This window comes from Micropterus dolomieu, linkage group LG10 (assembly GCF_021292245.1).
Source record: "Micropterus dolomieu isolate WLL.071019.BEF.003 ecotype Adirondacks linkage group LG10, ASM2129224v1, whole genome shotgun sequence".
NCBI lineage: Eukaryota > Metazoa > Chordata > Actinopteri > Centrarchiformes > Centrarchidae > Micropterus > Micropterus dolomieu.
Window position 1 is genome coordinate 23381592 of NC_060159.1, and position 12148 is coordinate 23393739.

General features: G+C 39.6%; 2 protein-coding genes across 4 annotated transcripts in view; both read left to right on the forward strand.

Annotated features, from left to right (window-relative positions):
* Nucleotides 1-968: 968 nt before the first annotated feature.
* On the forward strand, nucleotides 969-2381 carry ptrhd1 (peptidyl-tRNA hydrolase domain containing 1). The gene is made up of 2 exons (XM_046060831.1): nucleotides 969-1209; nucleotides 2046-2381. Exons 1-2 carry the CDS (start codon nucleotides 1000-1002, stop codon nucleotides 2214-2216), a joined length of 381 nt encoding a protein of 126 aa, XP_045916787.1. The 5' UTR covers nucleotides 969-999; the 3' UTR covers nucleotides 2217-2381.
* An 8520-nt stretch (nucleotides 2382-10901) lies between these two features.
* ncoa1 (nuclear receptor coactivator 1) overlaps nucleotides 10902-12148 on the forward strand; it is a 62117-nt gene continuing 60870 nt past the window's right edge. For all 3 annotated transcript variants that reach the window (XM_046060537.1, XM_046060539.1, XM_046060538.1), the window contains exon 1: nucleotides 10902-11489. The gene's annotated coding sequence lies outside the window, so the exon portion shown is untranslated. The remainder of the gene's footprint in view (nucleotides 11490-12148) is intronic.

Genomic DNA, 12148 nt, shown 5'->3' on the forward strand with positions numbered 1-12148 from the left:
TTATCTTAGTAAGTAAATCTTTGCCCAGGCAGATTGCAGTGAAAGGGTTTCTCCCAGTGTTGTAATAAAGCATTTGAGGTGGTGACTGTTACTGCCATTACCACAAGTTTGACTAAAAAGTCTGTATAAAAGGAACTTATTGACACCCACGTGTACTAACAAAGGTATAAAGGTTTTAAACGTGGATTGAGCCTGTTTGATCAAGACAGCACAACAAAAATAATTAGCTATACAGAAGGTGAGATGGTGAAGGAACAAACACTTTTAATGTATAAAATATATACAGGTGTGTTGTCACAATGAAAAATACTGAGCCAGCAGTTGAAAAGAATGCAAGTAATTGTGAGACGCCAACATGCCAACAGGTGTCTAGTTTGCCAAAAAGCCAGACAAGAAGCATAGAAGATGATGAAGAGAAGAAAAGGCTAGTGAGACAACAATGGATAAGACACATGCCTTTGGTATGAGAGACCAGGGTTCAATTCCCCCTGTGACCCATTCACCATTGTGTCCCTAAGCAAGACACTTAACCCAACGATGCTCCAGAGGCGTGCGACCTCTGACATGTATAGCGATTCTAAGTCACTTTGGATAATCGTCAGGTAAATGTAAAAAAATAATAATGTAAAACTGGGTCTTAATAATATAAAAAATGTAAATGTAATTAGCTATACCAGCTGTTTAAACTACAAAGACATTTTAAAATGTAAAATGGTTATATGTCCTAATTGTGTTTAGGAAACTATTTTGGAAGGAGATAATGGGTTGATAAATCCATACTACACACGTGTATATTTACATATAGGCCTACTGGATCTATTGTTTGCAATTAAGAGAAGAGCTTGTTCCTCTGCTGGTACAACATGTAGTCAAACTGGTTTTACCATGAAGGTTTGAGTTAAAAGTAACCGGCAGAGGGCAGTAACGTAATATCCTTTCATGATAAACCACACAGCGGCTGAACCGGAAAATAAACACACGTTCCTGTATTGGCTGAAAATGGCAGCCACAGGAGCCGGGTCTCCCAGCCGGTTGGTCCAGTATGTGGTTGTTCGGTCGGATCTGGTCCACAAGCTGTCCTGGCCACTGGGAGCCGTTATAACTCAGGCCTGTCATGCTGCCACCGCCGCCATTCACCTTCACTACGGAGACCCGGACACACAGCAGTACTTGGCAGAGCTGGACTCAATGCATAAAGTGGTGCTTGGGGTAAGCTCGGCATGTCACGCCAGACTCCATTCAAATATTCGTCACTTTAGCGCCGCCCGGTTTGTCAACAAATGTACAGGGGTGAAATCGTTTATGACAATTTAGGTAATCACAAATTAAAAGCTATTCGGGTTTGTTGAATTATTCGGCCACGCTAAATTCCTTTAAACTCAATTATGCTTTGCACGAGCCACCATTGGTTTTGGCTAAGTTCGCTATTAAAGGTGAAGCGATTTTAAAAAGTCCTGGATTTCATAATGTAAAAGTTCTGTCAGGAGTGTAAGCTGAGTGCCGAATTTCACCCCGTCACTCTTTAAAGATATAAGTCCATGAAAGGATTTCCAGCTGGTATAAATATGTGCTGATAAGCAAATCAATCTAAATCACGAAATTTCGAATGGAGTTTGGTATTTCTCCATACAATATTTAGGGTTAGACGTAGTGATACAGATATCTTTGAGCAACTAAATTATAACATATTTTAACCTTGAGATGGAAATCATATTAAGGGTTGATATAATTATAATATTTTAAATGATAATGGTTAAGGTTATAAGATGAAACCAGCTCTTCATTAGAGCTGAGTCAAATGACATTTTACTATGATGAAATTCAATAATTACTTAATTCAGAAAATTTGTATAAATACATGATGCATTTAGAGGTTTTAATTTCACTGCTACATGTGGTTTAGACGGAAACAGCAAAAAAAATTCTCTTCTGGAGCACCGGAGTGAAATGTGAAATAATGACAATCTTTGGTGAAGTCTTAAATGTGTTAAATGATTTTTAAAAGTCTAGTTGACTGTACTTGTGCGTATTTAATTTTCCTCCAGGCTCCAGACGAGACCGCCCTGTCCAGTCTATCAGAGAATCTAACACAGGCTGGTGTGGCCCACAAGCTTTGGATAGAACAACCAGAGAACATCCCCACCTGCTTGGCTCTGAAGCCATGTCCAAAAGAGACTGTCCAGCCGCTGCTGCGCAAGTTCAAACTCTTCAAATGACAGCCCTAAAAGACATTGTCCAGCTATGAACTACAGAGCATGTCAGCAAAGAAGAAGCCACATGTCTAATTGCATCTAACAGTTGTGCTCTTACTGACGGCGCCACAGCATTTGTCAGTACATCCAAACATCTGTAATTTCCAAGATTAAAGCTGGAAAATATAATGTTCTTTTCTTGTTTAATTTGTTCAGGTGGTAAAAACCCCAAAAAGGCTGCATTTGTCTTGTAATTGTGATATTTTATGTTAGTATAGCTAGATACTAAAGTAGGTCATTGATATTGCCACAGTATGTTAACACAACTAAGTAGGTGAGTTGTACTTACACAAAAAAGCTGGATGGCACCAGCTACTGCTATTAAAGGTTTGACTTGTAGTCACAAAACATTATTACAGTTCTCAAGTGGTGTAATCTAATCTTTCATTAACATATAAAGTAATTAAACCATCCTTGTTTAATACATTGTAATTGAAGTGTATGCTATCTTGTTGCCAATCCTCAACTTAAGGACATAAAAGTTATCGGCTTAGTCGTGTTTTGTTGTTGCTTCACTCACGTGAGTTAATGTTTTACACGTGGATTTACACTCCTTATCACAAACACTCAATTCCCTTGAATTCTTCTTTGAAATCTCTTATCCAGTTGGGCAAAACCCCAGCCACATTTCTAAGAACTGTTACTGCAAGACTTCTAAACACCATCTACCAGTCAAATTACACATGAAAATGCATGTAGGCCTACTTAAAGTCTAAAAGTAAAAGTACTCATCATGCAGCCAAAGTGGGCTGCCTTTGTTTTATTATTATTATATATAATATTTAAATGTTGTAGCTAGCTGCAGAAGAGCTACTTTGAATAATATTTACACTGTTGGGTGGCTTTATTTTACTGTACAATAATAAATTGTATTTTAAATGCTCATTATTATTTTTAAAATCTTGTATGTAATTTACAACACTAAAGTAAAATACACCACAGTACTCAGAATTGTACTCAAAGGGATAGTAAGTGATTGTTATCCAATATACCCTGGTTCTGTAAATGTTAAACAAATAAAGAAAGTGGTGTGGACCTTGCCACACAATGTTGTTCCAACAATCAGCAACAGGGGGCGTTAGTGCTCGTGCACAAGAGTGATGAGAGAGAGAGTTCTATACACCGGCACATTCGAACATGCTGGACTTCAGGCACTGTGAAGAAACAGCCAAAGAGGGAAAAGGTCTGAAGAGTAAAACAGAAACAAGTTATATGACCAGGCAAACTGGAGAAACCTCAGATTTGAAATTTGGGGAGGGCGGAGCATCTGAGGGAGTAATGAGATTTGTTTGGCACTTAAGTATCAACAATCCTGCATAATCACTCACTCTGCCTTTAAGTTCTTGAGTAAGTGTACTTGTAACTTTCCACCACTGACCAAGGAGTAGCTTTCATTTGCTTGTACCTTAACAATAATGATGTCCTTTCTCTGTCTCTGAAAATTATTTCAAAGGCTTTGTTACCGTTTACTTCAAAGAAATGAACGAATGACTAACCCTGGGTCTTGGTCTTAAAGTTGGTGGTTCACCGGCATCTTCTTTGTCAAAGATAAACTCACACTACACTGCCAAAAAGATTTGTGTTTTGTAAGTGAATAATTAGTATGAACAGCTGGTAGATACTTACTGTTGTTCAACTAGAGGTGCCAGCAACTGTCCCACAGTCCCGACTTGATACGTTACACAGCTGACCTTACCATTTCACGTCATTTTCTCTGGGGCCCTGTTGTGACCTGGCAGTGTGGTGATAAAACAGTTAATGCAACTGTTACCAAATTGACTTTCCGTGCTGTTATGGTCTGTGAAAAAGAGACCTTTATTTTAGGAGGGAGAAACACCGTTCAATAGAAATCAATGAGCAAAATACTTTATCAAGTGTATGTACAGTAAAAATAAAAACAAAGGCAGCCTCCACTCGCCTGCCAAGACCCAGCAGATAATTGTGTCCTCATCCATTTCATTAAAAACATCAGTGTTCATTTCTCCGATGTGTTCCCAGAACTGCTCATCTGCTCGCTGCACATAATCCTGCAGTTCGTGGTATTGTTATCGCCTCTGTTTTTCTGTGTAAAAAAAGGGTAAAAAAAAATATCTATAATTAAAACACAAAGTCCTCTTTAGAATTCATCGCAAAATTGTCATGAGACAACATTTAAGGAAATATATTTATGCATATGTATTTACTTACCTTTGTGTAAACGTGATGCTACGTTCCCTGTAACTATACACTGTAAATATTGTCAAACTATAAATGGCATTTGATTGGGAACATACAGTACTTTTTCTTGATTAATAAAATCATTGTTTAGTCAATAATAAAATAGTTTCACAATTATCCAGAACCAAATTCGATGCCATCAGATTGCTTGTTGTGTACAAAAAAAACATCCAATGCCCAAACATATTCAGTTTCATGTCACTAAACGCAAAGAAAAGCAGCAAACCTTCAAAAAGTAGGAAAGTAGGGGCATTTTACTCAAAAAGTTACGATTAATGAATTACCAAAATTGTTTTATTTGTACTTTATTACTCGACAACTATTTATCCAGCCAGTCTTTACTCTAACTTTGTTTGTAATGTAAAGCTCAGCTTCACTTGTTGATTGTTCATACAGTGTTTGCTATTGATATAATGATATATATATAATTTATTGTGCATCTCTCTTCTAATTTCTCCTCCCCAGCTCCACTGATGTAGGCAAGAGTGTGTGTCTTTGTCTCCTTCTTCCAAAAATCAACAATCAGCTCCTTGGTTTTGCTGATGTTGAGCAGTAGGTTGTTCTCTGAGCACCACTCTGCAAGAGTGACGATTGAAGTTTTATTGTTTTTTAAAATCCAGCCGATGATGGTGGTGTCGTCCGCAATCTTCACAACAGAGTTCAGAGTTCTCATGTTGAGGGATGCAGTCGTGGGTGTACAGCGTGAACAGGATGGGCTGAGCACACAGCCCTGGGAGGCTCCCGTGTTGAGTACAGAGTAGAGGAGATGTGCCCACCAGTCCAAACTGTCTGGGTTCTGTGTGAGAGAAAGTTTAAAATCCAGTTGCAGACTGGCCCAGAGTGCTGAGTTTGCTGATCAGTTTCATGGGGGAGATTGTGTTGAATGCTGAGCTGAAATCCACAAACAGCACTGCATCAAAATGGGGTGGGAGTGCCACAGGGCGGCAGTCAGAGCTCAGACTAGACCCTGCCAATCAACTAATCGACTGAGCGTGACACAGGAGCAGCCAGCTAAAAATGTCCACAAACAAAACAGTAAAACAGCCTTTGAAAGTGGCTGCAGATACTCTCTGTGTAGCACAAGCTTCTTCACCTACTCAGACATTGTCAAATGCTTATCATGCATACATACAGCTCCCCTGCGACCCGGGGAGCTGGAGCCAGTCCCAGCTGACATCGGACGAAAGGCGGGGTACACTCTGGACAGGTCGCCAGTCCATCGCAGGACCGTAAATAGCATGCATGACGGTGGGAAGAAGGCTGGAGCACCCAGAGAGAACCCCCGCAGACACGGGGAGAACATGCAAACTCCACACAGCAAGGCCTGGGACGACCAGCGTTCGAACCCATGACCTTCGTGCTAACCCCTGCACCACCATGCCGCCCTCACCAGCTTCTTATTTCGTTTAAATTGCTATATAAATAACTAAATATTAATGTTTTTCAGCATGAATTTTCTGGCTGGGTGCAGTTGTATCAAAATGGCAGCAGAATTTATTCACACTCCCACTGTCCTTTCAGTCTTTGCTGCATGACTGTGTGAGTGAGTTTATAGAAAATAATTGATAACTGATTTCATTGTTTCCAGTGCATTTATGGGCTGATTTTTAAATTATTGTTTCACCGAGAAGATATTAAAGCTTGACAATGGGTATTTTTGGAGTCCTTGACTGACAAGTATCTCAGCCAAAATGTCTGGGAATCAAGCCAACAGAGAGCACAGTGGCAGAAAATTAATTGTGGGTGAGCTGCATATTGTGAATCAGCCTGCCGTCATTCATATAGTAAATTTGGGCAGTTACCAAAATGTTTTTAAAAATAGATTCAACATCATGTTTTTCAGGCATGCTTTAACAAGGTGCTCACCAACAATTATTAAATTTGAAACAGAAAAACAAAAAATAACACCGCAGCTCCGGCGGTCAGAATTGTCATGAATCCTTATTCCAACTGAGTGAGTCACAACCTTGAACTTTGAAGCAAGACAAAGAGCTCTAAAGGAATGTAAGTGACCAATTAACATATTACACACATGTAATTACTTCTCAGGGTATTTCCCAGAATGTCTCGTAAAGACACGCCCATACACACGCTACTGTGGTTCCTACATGTGATTTCATCACAATATTCAGAACAATGTGGAGCAGCCATGAAGTTTGAGGATACTTAACAGACTTAACAGAAGCTCATACAGCTACATTTCCTTACTTTCATCAAAACAGCTGCAGTCTTTCTATACTCATGATCAATGGTTTAATGTCTCTACAGAGCGTTTTTTTTCAGCTGGTTTTAAGCTCCACAACTTTACTGTTTTGCTTCAGTCTCATTATTCTCATCAACCTTGTTTCCAACAAACTACTGTAGCCTTATCACCACCAAACAACTACGTTAAAGGGTAATTTTTCAACCATGTTTTTGTGTGTATGTGTCTAATTGGGACGCGCTGCAGTCGGCAGCAGCGGAACAGGGCTGCAACGTAATCCTTGCGGGCAATTGCGCCCTGTCAAAATACATCTACTAAAGTGATTGTTTTTCCCTCTGACAGGTTCAGATTGTTATTAAAAGTGTCTGACAACATTATGTAAACGATCCCTACAGAGCGAGACCTTCTCTTAAAGAGTAAGATTGTTTTTGTTTAAACAGTCACTATATCACTCTTTTCAAAGCCAGCAGACTCAAAACAAGACAAAAAGTATCAGTGATAACAGTCATTTACCTTGCAGAACACTACAGTTGCTGGTCAACCGCTGCCTTGGTTGGTTATTTTGTTTGTGTTATTGTGTTACTTTATTGTTCTTATTGTGTGACTTTGGTGTTTTAAATAGTTAAAAACACCAAAGTGTCGCAAGAAAACAAACTAACCAACCAAGGCAATGGTAGACCAGGGAGGTAAAATTACTATTTTTGTCAACAGAATCTGGATTTTATTTGATTTGTATTTGATGAGAGCGACATAGCGACTGTTCTTTGAGGACTCGCATTTGCCTGCAAGGTTTATGTTGCAGCCTTGTTCCGCTGCTGTGCCGACTGCAGTGTGCTCTCTCAATACAGGACCAATTAAATGAAAATATGTCCCAATTAGTCACATAGACACAAAAACATGGGAAAATAGAGTTCAGGTTGAAAAATATCAAAGTTACCCTTTAACAACTACCTAGTAACAAAGTGAAGCATCAAGCAGCTACAGATATTTCCCCCAGGAGTTGATGGAGGCCAAAATGGAGCTAAAGAAGAGTGAATCTATTATTGGCCATAAGACTCTTATTGAAGTCAAAAAGTTGTTCTGCATCTGCTGGATGTGTAGTTTGCCACCACATTATCAACTATAAGCCCAAAATATGTCGAACATGTCTGATTTTTAGCTTGTTGGGGAGTTCTGTCCCCACTTTGCAATCAAAAGACAGATTAATTACCTTTAAAGGGGCATTACATAACAATATATTTTATATATTAATTGGGATATTCAACCTCTATTGGCAACCACAGAGAGACAACAGACAAATACCACTGCCTTTCAGGGTGGCTGCTAATAAGCCAGAGATTTTCATTACATTCAAGTCATTCAATTGTTGGGTTTCTGTAATAATAATGAGTACGGTGTAGTGTTGTAGTCAAGACCACCCAACCAAGACCAAGTCAAGACAAAGACCAGTTCCCCACATTAAATGACACACAATAAAATGTGGAACGAGATCATAGGTAGGCCTCAAATTGATCTGAAAGATCCACATTCCCATTAAAACACCCACATACAAGAGCTGAAATGAACATAAGCATCTTTATTCAACACTCCTTTTCCATGCTTACCATCGCGGAGAGGATAATTAACAGTAACAACACATTTTTAATTAGGGTTATTAGTTGCATTTGAAGCAATACGTTTTACATCCAACCAAAGTCAGGATGCTAACAAATAAATCAGACAATGCAAAAGCAATTTATTGATATTCCCAAAATTATGGTCTTGAAATAAAATCCCGAGTCCTCAATGTCTGAGACCGAGACAAGACCGAGGACAAATGCGGGTTGAGTCTGAGACGAGACCAAAACCATCAAAAAGTGGTCTTAAGGCCGGTCTCGAGACCAAGACTGGTCTGGAGTACTACAACACTAGTACGGTCTAGACCTGCTCTTTTATGCAAAGAATGAGATAACTGTTGTTGTGATTTGGCGCTATATAAATAAAATTGAATTGAATTGAAAAATCAACCGTGATACACTAAGAACAAAAATTTTATTTAGGACAGCATCACCCTAATGTGCCAATTAAGGGAACTGGACAATAACACACTGGTAGCCGTTCAGGCAGCCTCCCACTGCAGACTCAGACTGTGAGAGTGTTCACCGCTGCCTATACGCGACACACTCCTTCCATCACATGTGAGTCCATGCATGCCTTTATAAACAAGCACAAGTTACGGATCAGGAATTATGAACAGGTCAGAGTCTTAAGATGGATACAGACAATATGCCAACATTTTTCAAAAACCAATTTAAAAATATATATAGTCTGCATTTCCAACCCTAATTTAAGTTGTCTAATTAAACTAAAAAGATAATGGAAGTAAATTTATATGTTCATTTAAATTATGGATCGTTACAAATACCCCTGCGATAGACTGGCGACCTGTCCAGGGTGTACCCCGCCTTTCGCTCGATGTAAGCTGGGATTGGCTCCAGCCCCTGTGACCCTGTACGCAGGATAAGTGGTTGACGATTGATGGATGGATCGTTACAAATACAATGTTTTACTTAGAAAGTTACACAGTGAGAAAACATCATGTAGGCTGCGGAAATCAAAACTTTTGATGCCTCAAGATGCACTGATCACATCGTTGTGATCATTTTGATCACATCTTCGCCATCTGAATCGGGATCAAAACACGAGATCCACACTCCTAGATATTAGTAGGCTACCTGATTATACAGTTCTTTAGGAAATTACTAATTAATTCCATAAAGTCTTACTTTTTTATTTCACTTAATGCTTCACTAAAGGCCACTCAGCCAGGATTAAAACTATTTTGGCTAAATCCACAAAACTGGTGGAAACAGAATCGGCTTTATACATGAGAAAAAATTTAACTGTAAACCCCCCACAGGTTATTTCAACCCCAAATTCCCATGAGAAAAATAAATCAGTGGATGTGACCTCAGTGTCTTCAATGGTGGCCGCAGCTCTGGTTTGAGCACTAACTGCATTTATCTATTTGTAAATAATGTTTGTTGCTCATTAAATGTATTTTTATACGGTGTGGTGAAGCCAAAAACAATGTCCCACACTGAAGACAATAAAGTAAGCGTATGTAATAAAGTACATACACTGTACCCTCATGAATTATGTAGCTACAGTGCATCTGTAAGGCAAAAATAATCAAAACTTTTGATGCCTCAAGATGCATCGATAATCGTTTTGATCGCACCTTCGCTCTTTGAATCGGAATCAGAACATGAGATTCACCCCTAGATATTAGTAGGCTACCTGATTACATTCTTATAGGAAATTATTAAGAAATTGCAGATCTGGTTTTAAAAGGCCCCTCAACCTGGAATAAAACTCTTTTGGCTAAATCCAGAATACTGGTGGAAAAACACTAGGTGAAAATAACAGAACCAGCTTTGTAAATTAGTAAGATTTTTATTGTAAACTCCCCACAGGTTAGTTAAACCCCAAATTCCCAGGAGGTAAATAAATCAGAGGCCATGACTTCTGTGTGCTCAAAGGTAGTTACAACTCTGGTTTGAGCACTAACTGCATTTAATTATTTTTAAATACTGTTTGTTGCTCATTAAATGTCTTTTTATGCTGTGCGGTGAAGCCAAAAACAATTTCCCACATTGCAGACAATAAAGTAAGCTTTAGTTTGTAGTTAAGTACATACACTGTACTAGATGGCAATGATTAGTCAATTAACTGATTAGTTGTCAACTATTAAAATAATCATTTTCTAAGGATAAAAAGTCAAAATTATCTGATTCCAGCTTCTCAAATGTGAATATTTTTTGGTTTCCTTGCTACTCTTTGATAGCAAACTAAATAACGTTGGGTTGTGGTCAAAACAAGACATTTGTGGACGTCTTCTTGGGCTTTGGGAAACATTTTTCACCATTTTATAGACCAAACAACTAATGGATTAATCGAGAAAATGAATATAATCTTAGCCCTACACTGTGCCCTTATGAATTATACAGTGCATCAGACACTATGAATTCTGCACAGTGCATCACTTTACTCCATTTACTCTCTATAGTGTCCTTCCTGCATATATGCTGTGGGTATCGTGTTAATGCAAACGCCTCATTAATAACGTATAATCAACACTATATTATTCACAGTATAGGAGCGTCTGCCATCCTCGTGAACGCGCCACGACGGTGGGCGTGCACGAGCAGCCCTGTTTGTTTGTGTTGAGAGATTGGAAATGGCGGAGAGCAGAGACCAAAGCGATAACTTGGGTTTGCAAACGCGAGTGCGCCGTCATTGAAACGCAAAAACCACCCCGCAAGTGATTCCGGGAGTTACTTAAGATTTGCTGCTGCCGATGGGATACAAGTCGGAGCACAGTGGGGGGAAAAAGGATATTCGGAACAAGGTTTGGATTTTAGCAAGCTGTGTTAGCTGGCTAAGCTAACCGTGCTGGCAGCCTTGGCATTTGCTAGCTTCAAGTCGCGTGTGATTTTGTTTTTGTTTTTTTTTCTAACTACGCAGGCTTGTTTGTCAACATAAGCTGACGTTAAATTGCAAACGTGCCAGCTAACATACAACTTTTGCCTGGTTGCCAAGCTATAACCTACTCGGGTTTAATAACATGATCGCCACAGCTGACCGCAAAATTACCAATCCAAAGTAACAGTGGATTAAACAAAAAAAAAAAAAAAAGTGAAGACATCTGAGTTAAGCAGTGAATTAAGCTGTTAGCTAGCTGGCTTGTTAACGTTACAGTGTAAACGGCCGTTTGCGTGGGAGTTAATCATCTAGCGTGAAGACCCCGTTGGCAAGTTAAACGGACGACCACACAGGTAAGTCAACCGAGACACGCCACCGTAAAAAAAAAAAAAACAAAGCATGACATCCTGACAGACCATGATGATTTAACTGGTCGTTGCAGCGGAGCATAATGCTGAGGGCCTCCTCATCCACCACACACACACACACACACACACACACAGACACACGCCTGACTCATTGTTGATCTTTCCACATAACGTTGCTACAATCCAGCGACACCATCTTCTCCTAACTGAATACATAACCTGCAGCAGTGAGCGCACTCGCTGGGACATTTTTAGCTTCACTTCGCCACCTGCAAAGAAAGAAAGAAAGATAATGTTGTTGGTGTATGACAGTCCGAGCGGCCTCAAGGTGTCGCTGCGAGTCTATAGATTAAACCACGCCCACTTCCGTGTGACGAAAGTTTAGGGGAACGCAGTCATGTCGTGGAAAACGTGCTCAAAATGAGAGCTACAGTAGTTTGTAAAATAATAATATGGGGATAAGGGATTTGATTTAGAGCTGCAGCCAAGCGGGAACATCCGGGTCTGAAAGGCGAACCCATGCAGAAGTAACCTAAAGCGGCATTCTCTCTAACGGCCAGCAGGGGGCGACTCCACCAACCCGGTTTCATTAGAAATAACGTTAAAATCACCCTTCTTCCCACCTGATTTAATACCTCAGTAAG